Raw genomic sequence first — 13,067 nt, forward strand, 5'->3', positions numbered from 1 at the left:
CAGTTGTAGCCAACTCTTCACGACCCCGTGGACTGTAGCCCTCCAGCCTCCTTTGTCTGTGGAATTTTCCAGGCTAGAATACTCGAGTGGGTTGCCATTTCCTTCTCCTGGAGTGTTTTGCATGATTATATCCTAATCTCTGTTTGTAAATAGTGGTTGATAGCTAATGGGTAGAAATTTGGTAAGTAACATATTAGCCTGTCTGATAATAAGTAATTTTGCCCAAAACCCCAAAGCTAGTACGAAGTTGAGCTGGATTCAAACCCATATCTCTGATTTCACTCACTGTTGTACTAATGTGTTAGAATTCATATGGACCATATTCAATTATGTTAAGAAAATGAGAAGGAAAGCATCTTAGTTTTATACTAAAACACTGCTATTTAACAAATGCCCTGTAAACTGATTTTATAAAGCAGTATCTTTGTTAGCTTCTCACTTGTTTTTCTTGTTGTTTCAGGCTTTCCCTTTTAAATATAAAGAGAGGCATCCTCTAGAATATCTGAGACAATATCCTCACCTCAGGTGTAGGACTAATGTTCTGGGTTCTGTACTGAGGGTTCGCAGTGAAGCCACAGCTGCTATCCATTCTTTCTTTAAGGTAAGGAGCTTTGCTTCTCAGTGTTCATTCTGGTGAAGAAGTTGAATAATTGTAACACTGGAGTAGTATCCTGAAAAGTCTTCTGGTTGTTTATTCCAGGCATGCTTTATTATGTGATACTCTTTTCTTTGACTGATACTAAATTTTCTATTTATCACTAACTTTGAGCAATTTGATTAACGTGTGCCTTGGCATAGCTTTTTAATGCTTCTTGTGTCTGGAGTTCATTGAATTTCTTATCTATGTATTTCAGTTTTCACTAGGTTTTCAGTCATTTTTCATCAAATATTTTTTATGTTACCTCTCTCCTTTGGGGAACTTCAGTTACCCACATATATTTGGCCACTTGATGATATTCCCATAGCTCACTCATGTTCTTTTTTTTTTTAAATCTTCTTTTCCCCCAGTGTGTTTCTTTTGCTGTGTCTTTTTTGCTTTCTGATCTTTTCTTCTGCAATGCCTGTTTTGTTGTTGTTCATATTCAGTGAATTTTTCACCCCATACATTATAGGTTTCGTAAGTGGTTGATTTGGGCCTTTTTTTTTTTTTTTTTTTTCAGATCATTAATTTAATTTTATTTTTTTTAATTTATTTTTTAATTGAAGGATAATTGCTTTACAGAATATTGTTGTTTTCTGTCAAACCTCAACATGAATAAGCCATAGGTATACATATATCCCCTCCTTTTTGAACCTCCCTCCCCATCCCACCCCTCTAGGTTGATACAGAGACCTGTTTGAATTTCCTGAGCCATATAGCAAATTCCCGTTGGCTCTCCATTTTACATATGGTAATGTAAGTTTACATGTTACTCTTTCCACACATCTCACCCTCTCCTCCCCTCTCCCCATGTCTCCATAAGTCTATTTTCTATGTCCGTTTCTCCATTGCTGCCCTGTAAATAAATTCTTCCATAACATGTTTCTAGATTCCTTATATATGTGTTAGAATATGATATTTATCTTTCTCTTTCAGACTGACTTCGTTCTGTGTAATAGGCTCTAGGTTCATCCACCTCATTAGAACTGATTCACTTTTTTTGGCTGAGTAATATTCCATTGTGTGTATGTACCACAACTTCTTTATCTATTCATCTGTCAATGGACATCTAGGTTGCTTCCATATTCTAGCTATTGTAAATAGTGCTACAATGAACAATGGGATACATGTATCTTTTTCAGTTTTGGTTTCCTCCAGGTATATGCCTAGGAGTGGGATTGCTGGGTCATATGGTGGTTTTTTCCTAATTTTTAAGGAATCTCAATACCATCTTCCATAATGGCTGTATCAGTTTACATTGCCACCAACAGTGCAAGAGCGTTCCCTTTCCTCCATACGCTTTCCAGCATTTATTGTTTGTAGACTTTTTGATAATGGCCACTCTGACTGGTAGAGATGATATCTGATTGTGGTTTTGATTTGCATTTCTCTGATAATGAGCGATGTTGAGCATCTTTTCATGTGTTTGTTAGCCATCTGTATGTCTTCTTTGGAGAAATCAGGGCCTTTTTTTTTAGGTCTTCCATATCTCTACTAACTTTTTTGAACATATTCAGAAGTTTTAGTTGAAACTATGTATAGTTTTCATAGCTGTTTCGTTACCATTTTTATGTACTAACATGTCAGTCAGTTATGAGTCAGTTTTAATTGATTAGTCTCTTCATTAGAGATTATGTTTTCCTGCTTCTTCTTATACCTGCTAATCTTTGATTAGTTGCCAGACCTTGTGAATTTTATCTTGCTGGGTGCTGGATATTTATAAAGCTTTTTATGTTCTGTTCTGGTATGTAGTTAAGTTACTGGCAGGATCTTGCTTTTATGATTTGTATGCTCCCTGGTAGTCTAGTGGTTAGGATTCGGCACTCTCACTGCTGCAGCCCAGGGTCAATTCCCAGTCAGGGAAACCTTTTTTCTGGGCTTCCCTGGTGGCTCAGATGGTAGAGAATCTGCCTGCAATGCAGGAGACCCAGGTTTCACTCCTGGGTCAGGAGGATCCCCTGGAGAAGAAATGGCAACCTACTCCAGTATTTTTACCTGGAGAATTCCATGGATGGTGGAGCCTGGCCGGCTGCAGTCCATGGAGTCACAGAGTTGGACACGACTGAGTGACTTGACACTTTGACTTTCAGGTAAATCCGAAGCAGTGCTCAGTCTAGGTCTGTTATTCCCCACTACTGAGGCAAAGCCTTCCTGAGATCTTCTAACCTGGCTGTGAGAATAGGCAGTGTTTCCTCTAATCATTTTGGATGGTTCTTTCCGTGGCCTTGGATGGTCTCCTCACATGCCTGAGCTGATCATTCCTCCACTTGATCAATACTGATCCATACTCCAGGGTGACTCTCTGTGCTTCTCTGGAGTTGTTGCATACCTCTCTGCTCTCTGGAACTCAGTCCTGTCAATTCCTGCCATTTTGGCCTCAGACTCTCAGCTCTGTCTCTTCAACTCAGGGAATCTGCTGAGCTCTGCTTTATTTATTCCTGCTTCTTATTGTCATCTGGGAAATCTTAAAGCAATAAGCTGGGCTGCTGGTGGGGTTCATTATGTTTATTTCCTGTCTCTCAGGGTTCACTCTCCTTTATTGTCTGATATCCAGTGTCTTGAAAACTGTCGTTCCATGTGGTTTGCTCGTGGATTCTTTTGTTTTGTCTTTTGATTGTTTCAGACAGGAGGGTAAATCTAGTTCCTGTTTCTCCATCTTGGTCACAGAGATTATATATACAGTAAGCGCTAATTTTAAAGGATTATTGATGATCAAGTAGGTTGATCTAATGACTAAAGACATTTGTCTCATTTAGCTTTGCTTTTCAGCCATTTATCCCCAACCCAAGAAAGCCACAGTGGAATGTAGTTGGTCAGTTGATGAGACCCTCCTCCCATGTGGTAGATGGAAGGGCTCCAAAGGCAAGAGTGAGCCAACAGACAAAATTCAGTATTATTCCATGTGGTTTTGGAACTCTTCCTAAGCCACTTCTCCAGATCCAGCTCTTTTGGGAAGATTGTCTGACAGCACACCCTTCCCTTGGACAGCATCCAACTTCATGCAGGTGCAGCCCTGCCATAGAACACAAGAAAATTCTCGCTCTTTGCAGAGCTCCTTAAGAGATAATTTCTGGTGTGACAGCTAAAGAACAGCATGGCTTTAAAGCATAAGAATAAACAAAGGAAAATAAATCACATTATACAATGTCATCCCATTATGGTTTAAAGGGGTGCATTTTCATATGCTGTCATAAGCTTTCTCACACAGCTTCCATGTGGCTTTTCAGTAGTGCTTGAACTATACAAACAGAAAATTTGTTCAGATGTAAAAGTATTTTCCCCCATTTGTCTTCAGCTATTAGTCAGTGGACTTGCTTCAATTCTGAAAGTTTTATGGATTTCTGGCCACTAGGTGGTGGTATTGGCAGGCCATTAACAAGTGGGCTTTTCCTAATTCATGCATTTCACTTTTTTTTTTTAACACAGTTGTTTATTATCTGAAGTTTTTACAGATAAACGATTTTTACATGAGAGAATAAACTAGAAAACTCTGAAATCAAAGAATCAGCAAAGTAAAGTTTAAAAAACATTTTGTGCTGTGCTTAGTCGCTCAGTTGTGTCTGATCTCTGTGACCCCATGGACTGTAGGTTGCTGGGCTCCTCTGTCCATGGGATTCTCGAGGCAAGAATACTGGAGTGGGTTGCCATGCCCTCCTCCAGGGAATCTTCCCAACCCAGGGATCTTTTAGGTGGTTAAAAATAATGAATTTTTGCAGTGTTGGACATGTTTGTAAAGATAGGCACTTTTGAATCTTAAAATTCACTTTTTAATTGTAAGGCCCTAGAAAACATAATCCTGATATTCCCCTTTTAAGATGCTTCCCACTTGTGTATGAGTGTTATAGGACATACTAAATTAGAGTTATATATTATTCTGTATTGGGTGCTGTTTCTGTGTTTGTTACTTGAGGCTCCTGAAAAGATGTTAATATGTGTTTGCCCTTTCTTGGTGAGTTGAGTTTCTTCCTCTGAGTATCAGATTGTTTCCTTCTCAGCATGGCAGTGCCTTCAAAGCCCGTCACAGTGGGGAGCGTTCTTTGACCCTGGGTTAAATGACCCTATACTGCTGTGTTTTTGAGTTCCTGTGACTGCTTGTTGTGGGGAGTGTTTTTGGGTTTCGTTTTGTTGCTTGGTCTCCTCCTGCTGTCACTGTTTGTCCCCAGTGGCGCGCCTGCGGCCAGCAATTGCTATCCTGTTTCTTTTCTGTTGAGTCTGATTAAATAATGATACTTGTTTTGTGTGTGTTAAAAACAGTCCATGAGTCTTTGGGTAATACATATGGGCCTTAGTACATGAATTTTTAACTTTCAAGTACTCATTGTTTATCATATCTGGTTGTAGAAATATGTATCTGTCCAAATACTTAGATATTTAGAGGTGGTGGGTGAGATCTGAATAATTGGGCCACTATTTTTGCCCCCTTCTCTGGCATTTGTATCTCTCGTTAGGAACCGCTTTGCTATGGGATGGGATAAGTACTTGACACCGGAACCCCGTTGGAGGCAGCCACTGATGGTACTCTTGCTATTTATTTTCCTGCTTCGCTGTTCACTTTCTCATTTTTGGACTTTGTTCTCACCTTTGTTATTCCTTTGTACCTTCTTTATAACTTTTGGTGGTAATGTTATAGTCTTAGATATGATAGGCCTTGCTAGCACTGTTTAGACTTAAAAAGCTGGTGACGCCTTTTGGGAGGTTTAGCATTATTTGAGTAATTTTTATTTTTTAAAATCCCATCCAGTTATTTCCATAAGATTTACAGCATTGTTTCTCGTAGCAGTTGACCAGTTCTAACTCTGGCAATTACATTCAGCCGTTAAATTTTCTCCTCCCTTTCCCCTCCCTCTCGCCACCCTCATTTCCTTTGGATTTTTCACTTCCTTTCTTTGTTTACTGCACTCATGCTCATAGTTGCCTGCATTCATGTGGAATAAATGATTCATGTCCATAATTCTTGGCTCCTGGGAGGTAAAAGTTTAATGCAGTCATGTTATTGATTCTGTTTCATTTGTTCTCTATAACGTGCTCTCTGCAGCACTTCTCCGAATGTTGTTCGCAGATTAAGTACATATTTGAATACTTCCTAAGACTCCTAATTTATAGCTTGAAAATGTAATCATTCTACCTCATAAGGCAAGTACTTGGCTGGATGCTTTGTATCCTAGCCAGAATACTTGAATTCAGTCTTATTAGGAAGGAAGGGGCAAATATGGGAGGCCCTTGGTAGTGCACTGACATATTTTACATTTCACCCATGACCGGTAGAATGTAGCAGAGATTAGATGTGTATATGAGTTTCCCTGGTGGCTCGGCTATAAAGAATCTGTGTGCAGTGCAGGAGACTCCGGTTTGATCCCTGCGTCAGGAAGATCCCCTGGAGGAGGGTGTGGTACCCCACTACAGTATTCTTGCTGGGAAAATTCCATGGACAGAGGAGCCTGGAGGGCTGCAGTCTAAGGGATCGCAAAGAGTTGGACAGGACTGAAGTGACTGAGCACACAGACAGATGTATATATATGAATTTATTGTATTGATTTCAAGAGCAAAATGTGTCTATTAAACACATGTTCTTCTGCCTTTGCAACATAAATTCACTATAGCTGCCCCCACCCCTACCTTGCAACATTTATGCTGATTGTAACCTTTTACCTACATCCATAGTCAAAATGAAAGTATACCTTTGAAGTTGCTGGGTTATCTCAATTTTACTAGTAACAGCTTTTGTGGTTCACTAATGGAGATAGTCTCAGACTTCAGAGTGGGAGAATCGCAGTTGGGTGCCTTAGGGTTTGCTGCTCAGAGTCTTCCTTGAGGCAGAGGAAGCACACTGCCTGCGCCACGTGCAGTGCGCTGTGCTAGCAGTTTAGTGGCAGACTTCCTAAATAATATTTCTGCCTGTTTTGCTCTTTGTTTCTTCAGTCACTGGTTGCCAAATTTTTCTCCTTTTTAAGAGTTGTTACAATTTCTTATCCCAAAATAATTGAACTTAATATTGATCACTTTGTATTCCCTTAGTAATGTGGGCAACATCATGGTGCATTAGCCTGAGTGAGTGAGTGTGTGTTAAATCACTACCAGTATGTTGGAGATGCGAGAAGAAATGGCACCAGAGAGCCTGAGCACCCAGGTTCCAGTTGCAGCTCCGACACTGACGAGTTGTGTGACTTTGGCCTCTCATTAAATTTCTCTGGGCCTCAGTTTCCTTATCTTGGAAGTGAGGAGGTTGGACTAGATATTGTCTAAGTTAGTTCGGATTTATTAATAATATTTTTTGTGCATAATAAACACTCCATTTGATATTTCAGTAGTTTTATTTGAGTGATTGAAAAATTTGATGTGACATTCTCTTAGTGCTATTTTAATCATATAAAAAGGTGTATATTCTTGGAACTGTTTCACAGACAGATGTACTGAGACAAGTGGTTTCTCTTTTTCTTCCAGGACAGTGGCTTTGTGCATATTCATACTCCAGTAATCACATCCAATGACTGTGAGGGGGCTGGAGAACTTTTTCAAGTTGAAGTAAGTTGTGCATCCCATCTTGGAGGTTATATTGCTTGCTAATATTTTTCACTTGAGAGTTGATTTAAATTTAATGAGAGTTATATGGATAGACCATGACCGGAACCTGAAGTTTTATTGATAATAATTCTTAAAAAAACATATATAGGAAATTCATACTTCTTTAATTTTCTGTGCAACCAGCTATATTACTTACATTGTGACTTAAAGAAGTTAATTTTTATTTTTTAATGGAAGGATAATTGCTTTACAGAACTTTGTTGTTTCCTATCAAACCTCAGTGTGAATCACCCATAGGTATATATATTTCCACTCCCTCTTGAACGTCCCTCCCATTTCTTTTCCCATCCCACCCCTCTAGGTTGATACAGAGTGCATTTGAGTTCCCTAAGACATACAGCAAATTCCCATTGACTATCTGTTTTACATACAGTAATGTAAGTTTCCATGTGACTCTCTCCATACACCTCACCGTCTCCTCCCCTCTCCCTGTGTCCGTAAGTCTGTTCTTTATATCTGTTTCTTCATTGCTGCCCTCCAAATAAATTCTTTGGTACCATCTTTCTAGATTCCATATTTATGCATGCATTCATGTACGATATTTATCTTTCTGACTTACTTCACCCTGTATAATTGCTCTAGGTTCATCCACCTCCTTAGAACTGATTGACTTTTTTTGGCTGAGTAATATTCCATTGTATATATGTACCACAACATTATCCACTCGTCTGTCGATGGACATCTAGGTTGCTTCCATGATCTAGCTATTATAAATAGTGCTGCAATGAATAATGGGATATATGTGTCTTTTTCTCTTTTGGTTTTCTCAGGGTATATGCTTAGGAGTGGGATTGCTCACTTATATGGTGGTTTTATTCCTAGTTTTTAAGGAATCTCAATACTGTCTTCCATGGTGGCTGTATCAATTTGCATTCCCACTAACAGTGCAAGAGCGTTCCCTTTTCTCCACACCCTCTCCAGCATTTATTGTTTGTAGACTTTTGGGTGATGGCCATTCTGACCAGTGTGAAGTGGTACCTTCATTGTAGTTTTGATTTGTATTCTTCTAATAATGAGTGATAGAGTACCTGATGAACTGTGGACTGAGGTTCCTGACATTGTACAGGAGACAGGGATCAAGATCATCCCCATGGAAAAGAAATGCAAAAAAGCAAAATGGCTGTCTGGTGAGGCCTTACAAATAGCTGTGAAAAGAAGAGAAGCGAAAAGCCAAGGAGAAAAGGAACAATATAAGCATCTGAAACAGAGTTCTAAAGAATAGCAAGAAGAGATAAGAAAGCCTTCCTCAGCCATCAATGCAAAGAAATAGAGGAAAACAACAGAATGGGAAAGACTAGAGATCTCTTCAAGAAAATTAGAGATACCAAGGGAACATTCCATGCAAAGAAGGGCTCGATAAAGGACAGAAATGGTATGGACCTAACAGAAGCAAAAGATATTAAGAAGAGGTGGCAAGAATACACAGAAGAACTGTACAAAAGAGAGCTTCACGGCCAAGATAATCACGATGGTGTGATCACTCACCTAGAGCCAGACATCCTGGAATGTGAATTCAAGTGGGCCTTAGAAAGCATCACTACGAACAAAGCTAGTGGAGGTGATAGAATTCCAGTTGAGCTATTTCAAATCCTGGGAGATGATGCTGTGAAAGTGCTGCCCTCAATATGCCAGCAAATTTGGAAAACTCAGCAGTGGCCATAGGACTGGAAAAGGTCAGTTTTCATTCCAATCCCAAAAAAAGGCAATGCCAAAGAATGCTCAAACTACCGCACAATTGCACTCATCTCACACACTAGTAAAGTAACTCTCAAAATTCTCCAAGCCAGGCTTCAGCAATACATGAACCATGAACTTCCAGATGTTCAAGCTGGTTTTAGAAAAGACAGAGGAACCAGAGATCAAATTGTCAACATCTGCTGGATCATGGAAAAAGCAAGAGAGTTCCAGAAAAACATCTATTTCTGCTTTATTAACTATGCCGAAGCCTTTGACTGTGTGGATCACAATAAACTGTGAAAAATTCTGAGAGAGATGGGAATACCAGACCACCTGACCTGCCTCTTGAGAAATCTATACGCAGGTCAGGAAGCAACAGTTAGAACTGGACATGGAACAACAGACTGGTTCCAAAGAGGAAAAGGAGTACGTCAGGGCTGCATATTGTCACCCTGCTTATTTAATTTATATGCAGATTACATCATGAGAAACGCTGAGCTGGAAGAAGCACAAGCTGGAATCAAGATTGCCGGGAGAAATATCAATAACCTCAGATATGCAGATGACACCACCCTTATGGCAGAAAGTGAAGAGGAACTCAAAAGCCTCTTGATGAAAGTGAAAGAGGAGAGTGAAAAAGTTGGCTTAAAGCTCAACATTCAGAAAACGAAGATCATGGCATCTGGTCCCATCACTTCATGGCAAATAGATGGGGAAACAGTGTCAGACTTTATTTTTTGGGGCTCCAGAATCACTGCAGATGGTGACTGCAGCCCTGAAATTAAAAGACGTTTACTCCTTGGAAGGAAAGTTATGACCAACCTAGATAGCATATTAAAAAGGAGAGACATTACTTGCCAACAAAGGTCCGTCTAGTCAAGGCTATGGTTTTTCCAGTGGTCATGTATGGATGTGAGAGTTGGACTGTGAAGAAGGCTGAGCGCCGAAGAATTGATGCTTTTGAACTGTGGTGTTGGAGAAGACTCTTGAGAGTCCCTTGGACTGCAAGGAGATCCAACCAGTCCATTCTACAGGAGATCAGCCCTGGGTGTTCTTTGGAAGGAGTGATGCTAAAGCTGAAACTCCAGTGCTTTGGCCACCTGAAGCGAAGAGTTGACTCATTGGAAAAGACTCTGATGCTGGGAGGGATTGGGGGCAGGAAGAGAAGGGGACGACCGAGAATGAGATGGCTGGATGGTATCACTGACTTGATGGACGTTGAGTTTGAGTGAACTCCGGGAGTTGGTGATGGAGAGGGAGGCCTGGCGTGCTGCAGTTCATGGGGTCGCAAAGAGTTGGACATGACTGAGCGACTGAACTGAATAACGAGTGATGTTGAGCATCATTTCATGTGTGTGTTAGCCATGTGTATGTCTTTGGAGAAATGAATGTTTAGTTCTTTTTCCCACTTTTTGATTGGGTTGGTTGTTTTTCTGGTATTGAGTTGTATGAGCTGCTTATCTATTTTGGAAATTAATCCTTTGTCAGTTGTTTCATTTACTATTACTGTCTCCCATTCTGAGGGTTGTCTTTTCACCTTGTTTATAGTTTCCTTTGCTGTGTAAAAACTTTTAAGTTTATTTAGGTCCCACTTGTTTACTTTTGTTTTTATTTCCATTATTCTATGGTGGGGGGGTCATAGGGGATCTTACTTTGATTTATGTCATTGAGTGTTCTGCCTAGGTTTTCCTCTAAAAGTTATATAGTTTCTGGTCTTAATAGGTCTTTAATCCATTTTGAGTTTATCTTTGTGTATGGTGTTAGGAAGTGTTCTAACTTCATTCTTTTACACATAGCTGTCCAGTTTTCTTCCCAGCACCACTTATTGAAGAGGTTGTCTTTGCCCCATTGTATATTCTTGCCTCCTTTGTGAAAGGAGTGGATTTTTAATTTACCACTCTATTTGCCTTTTTGATAACTGTGAAGTGATAAGCTAGAGAAATTTGAAGAAATTAATAAAAATTCTAAGATATCTTTTATACAGATTCAAGCCCCAGTTAACATTTTTGGGTGTAATTTTTATTTTAAGGGATAAACTAAAATAGAAAAGTACACATGTGAATATTTTCTCTTTTCAGAGTCTTTAGAAAATGTATTTTTCATAAAAATGATTTAGTCTGTATACCTCGTGAAGGCTTTTATTTCAGTCCTTTGTTCAGCAATTATTTTTTGAGCTCCTTCTATGGGCCAGGCATTGTTAGCCTGCACTTGTTGCAGGAAACTTAAAAGTTACCAGTTTTTCTTACTTGTAGGCAATTGAAAGCCTTTCATTTGCCAGTTAGACAGCCTGTTTAAAATCATTGGCCAGTTAGTATAACAACGTACAAAGAGAAATATATGTTGATAATTGGTGCTTTTTGTATTTATTCACTGATTTCTATGTCTCTGAGGGAAGTCAAAATTCTTTATACATTTGGGTGATTCCATCAAATGACAGGACCTGTATAAAACTACTCTCTGTGGTTCAGTACATTCTGACTCTTGGTAATGATGCTTTCCCTTCATGTAATCGAACAGTGTATTCACTACAAAAGTTGTCCTGACGTGAGGGGACATATGTACACCTATGGCTGATTCATGTTGACGTTTGACAGAAAACAGCAAAATTGTGTAAAGCATTTATCCTTCGATTAAAAAATAAATAAATTTTTTAAAAGGAGTTTTGATAAGTATAAAGGGAATTATTAGGCCCAAATTAAATAAAAAATATTTGTGTAGCAAACTTAAATAAGATAAATTTGGAGCTAAGTGCTTTACCACCAGAGAAATCCTCCAGGCAAGTCTGAATGATTAGAACATGTATGTTTTTGACTCTAAACAACACAAGGCAAGTATAAATGTATAGAAAGGGGAAAATGAATTTCTGAAGCTTAATAAATGAGAGGGCTTCCCTGGTGGCTCAGTGATAAAGAATCCACCTGCCAGTGTAGGAGACGCACATTTGATCCTGGGTCAGGAAGATTCTCTGGAGAAGGAAATGGCAACCCACTCCAGTATCCTTGCCTGGATACTGGAGTATCCCATGGACAGAGGAGCCTGGCGCGCTACAGTCCATGGGCTCACAGAGAGTCAGACACAACTGAGTGACTAAACAGAAGTAAAACAAATAACTTCTATGTTCATAGTTCTTCAGGGCCATGCTGAGGAATTTTAGATAGTGGAATTAGCTTTGTTTATTCAGAGTGTCAGAAAGAGATGCTCTTGAATTGATTGATCCTAGGCTCCTGCAGTCAGGGTCTAGATCAAATTCCAATCTGTGGCTTTTTTTTTTTTAATGACCCATTGTCTTTGCTGTTTTCAGCAGTTCATCTCCTAAGACTTGTCTTTTGCCCCTGCCAACCCTCTTTCCTTTGAAAGCAGTGCTCCTTATTCCCACCTCACACATCAATGCGCTTCCAAGCTTCATGGTGTGGGTTTCTTCCTGACTGCATGTAGAGAGATAGGAGTTTGAGTCTTGGCACTCCACTATTAGGAGAAAGTGAAGTGTCATACCTAAATTTTTGCTTCTCGTATTAGTGTTCTTTTTTTCCTCTGATAATGATGAAGTGCAGTGACTACTTAAAAGGTAAGGATGCCTGGTATACATACTTAGGTTTGAGGAAAGCAGTAAGATGGCCACCTTGAAATACACAGTAAGAACATCATACACTGTCGAGAAGTGAGTGTGTGTCCCATCATTTTCATTTTCTTTTTCCTCATCCATATTTCCTGCTTTACAATTTCAGGTACTTGTTAAGGTTTGAGTACTACTGAACAAACATGTAGGAAGTTGCTTTCAAAGCATCAGTTTCTTATTCAGCAGACGTTTGGTACCATCTGTGTTCAAGATGATGTGCTCACTATTAACTGAAAAAAGTGAAAGTGAAGTCGCTCAGTCGTGTCCGACTCTTGGCGACCCCACGGACAGTAGTCCGTCAGCCTCCTCAGTCCATGGGATTCTCCAGGCAAGAATACTGAAGTGGATTGCCATTTCCTTCTCCAGGAGATCTTCCCAACTCAGGGATTGAACTGGGGTTTCCTACATTGTAGGCAGACGCTTTACTGTCTGAGCCACCAGAAAAGTTGCTCGCTATTAAGAGGGATATAAAGATGTAGTCACAGTTCTGGTCGGTGAAGCAGGTGTGTTTGCAGGATTTGATAGAGAAAGGAGTGCACATTTCATTCACTT

At 39.7% G+C, this 13,067-nt stretch overlaps 1 protein-coding gene across 2 annotated transcripts in view; it reads left to right on the forward strand.

The window, feature by feature from the left end:
* Positions 1-13,067, forward strand: part of NARS2 (asparaginyl-tRNA synthetase 2, mitochondrial (putative)) — a 135,296-nt gene that overhangs the window by 6,567 nt on the left and 115,662 nt on the right. The window contains exons 4-5 of one of the 2 annotated variants that reach the window (XM_010853224.1): positions 461-601; positions 7,082-7,162. In XM_010853224.1, coding sequence (XP_010851526.1) covers positions 461-601; positions 7,082-7,162 — 222 coding nt within the window. The remainder of the gene's footprint in view (positions 1-460; positions 602-7,081; positions 7,163-13,067) is intronic. The other variant, XM_010853225.1, reaches the window with a different exon arrangement.

The sequence above is a fragment of the Bison bison genome, unplaced genomic scaffold (assembly GCF_000754665.1).
Source record: "Bison bison bison isolate TAMUID 2011002044 unplaced genomic scaffold, Bison_UMD1.0 scf7180017864324, whole genome shotgun sequence".
NCBI classification, from domain to species: Eukaryota; Metazoa; Chordata; class Mammalia; order Artiodactyla; family Bovidae; genus Bison; species Bison bison.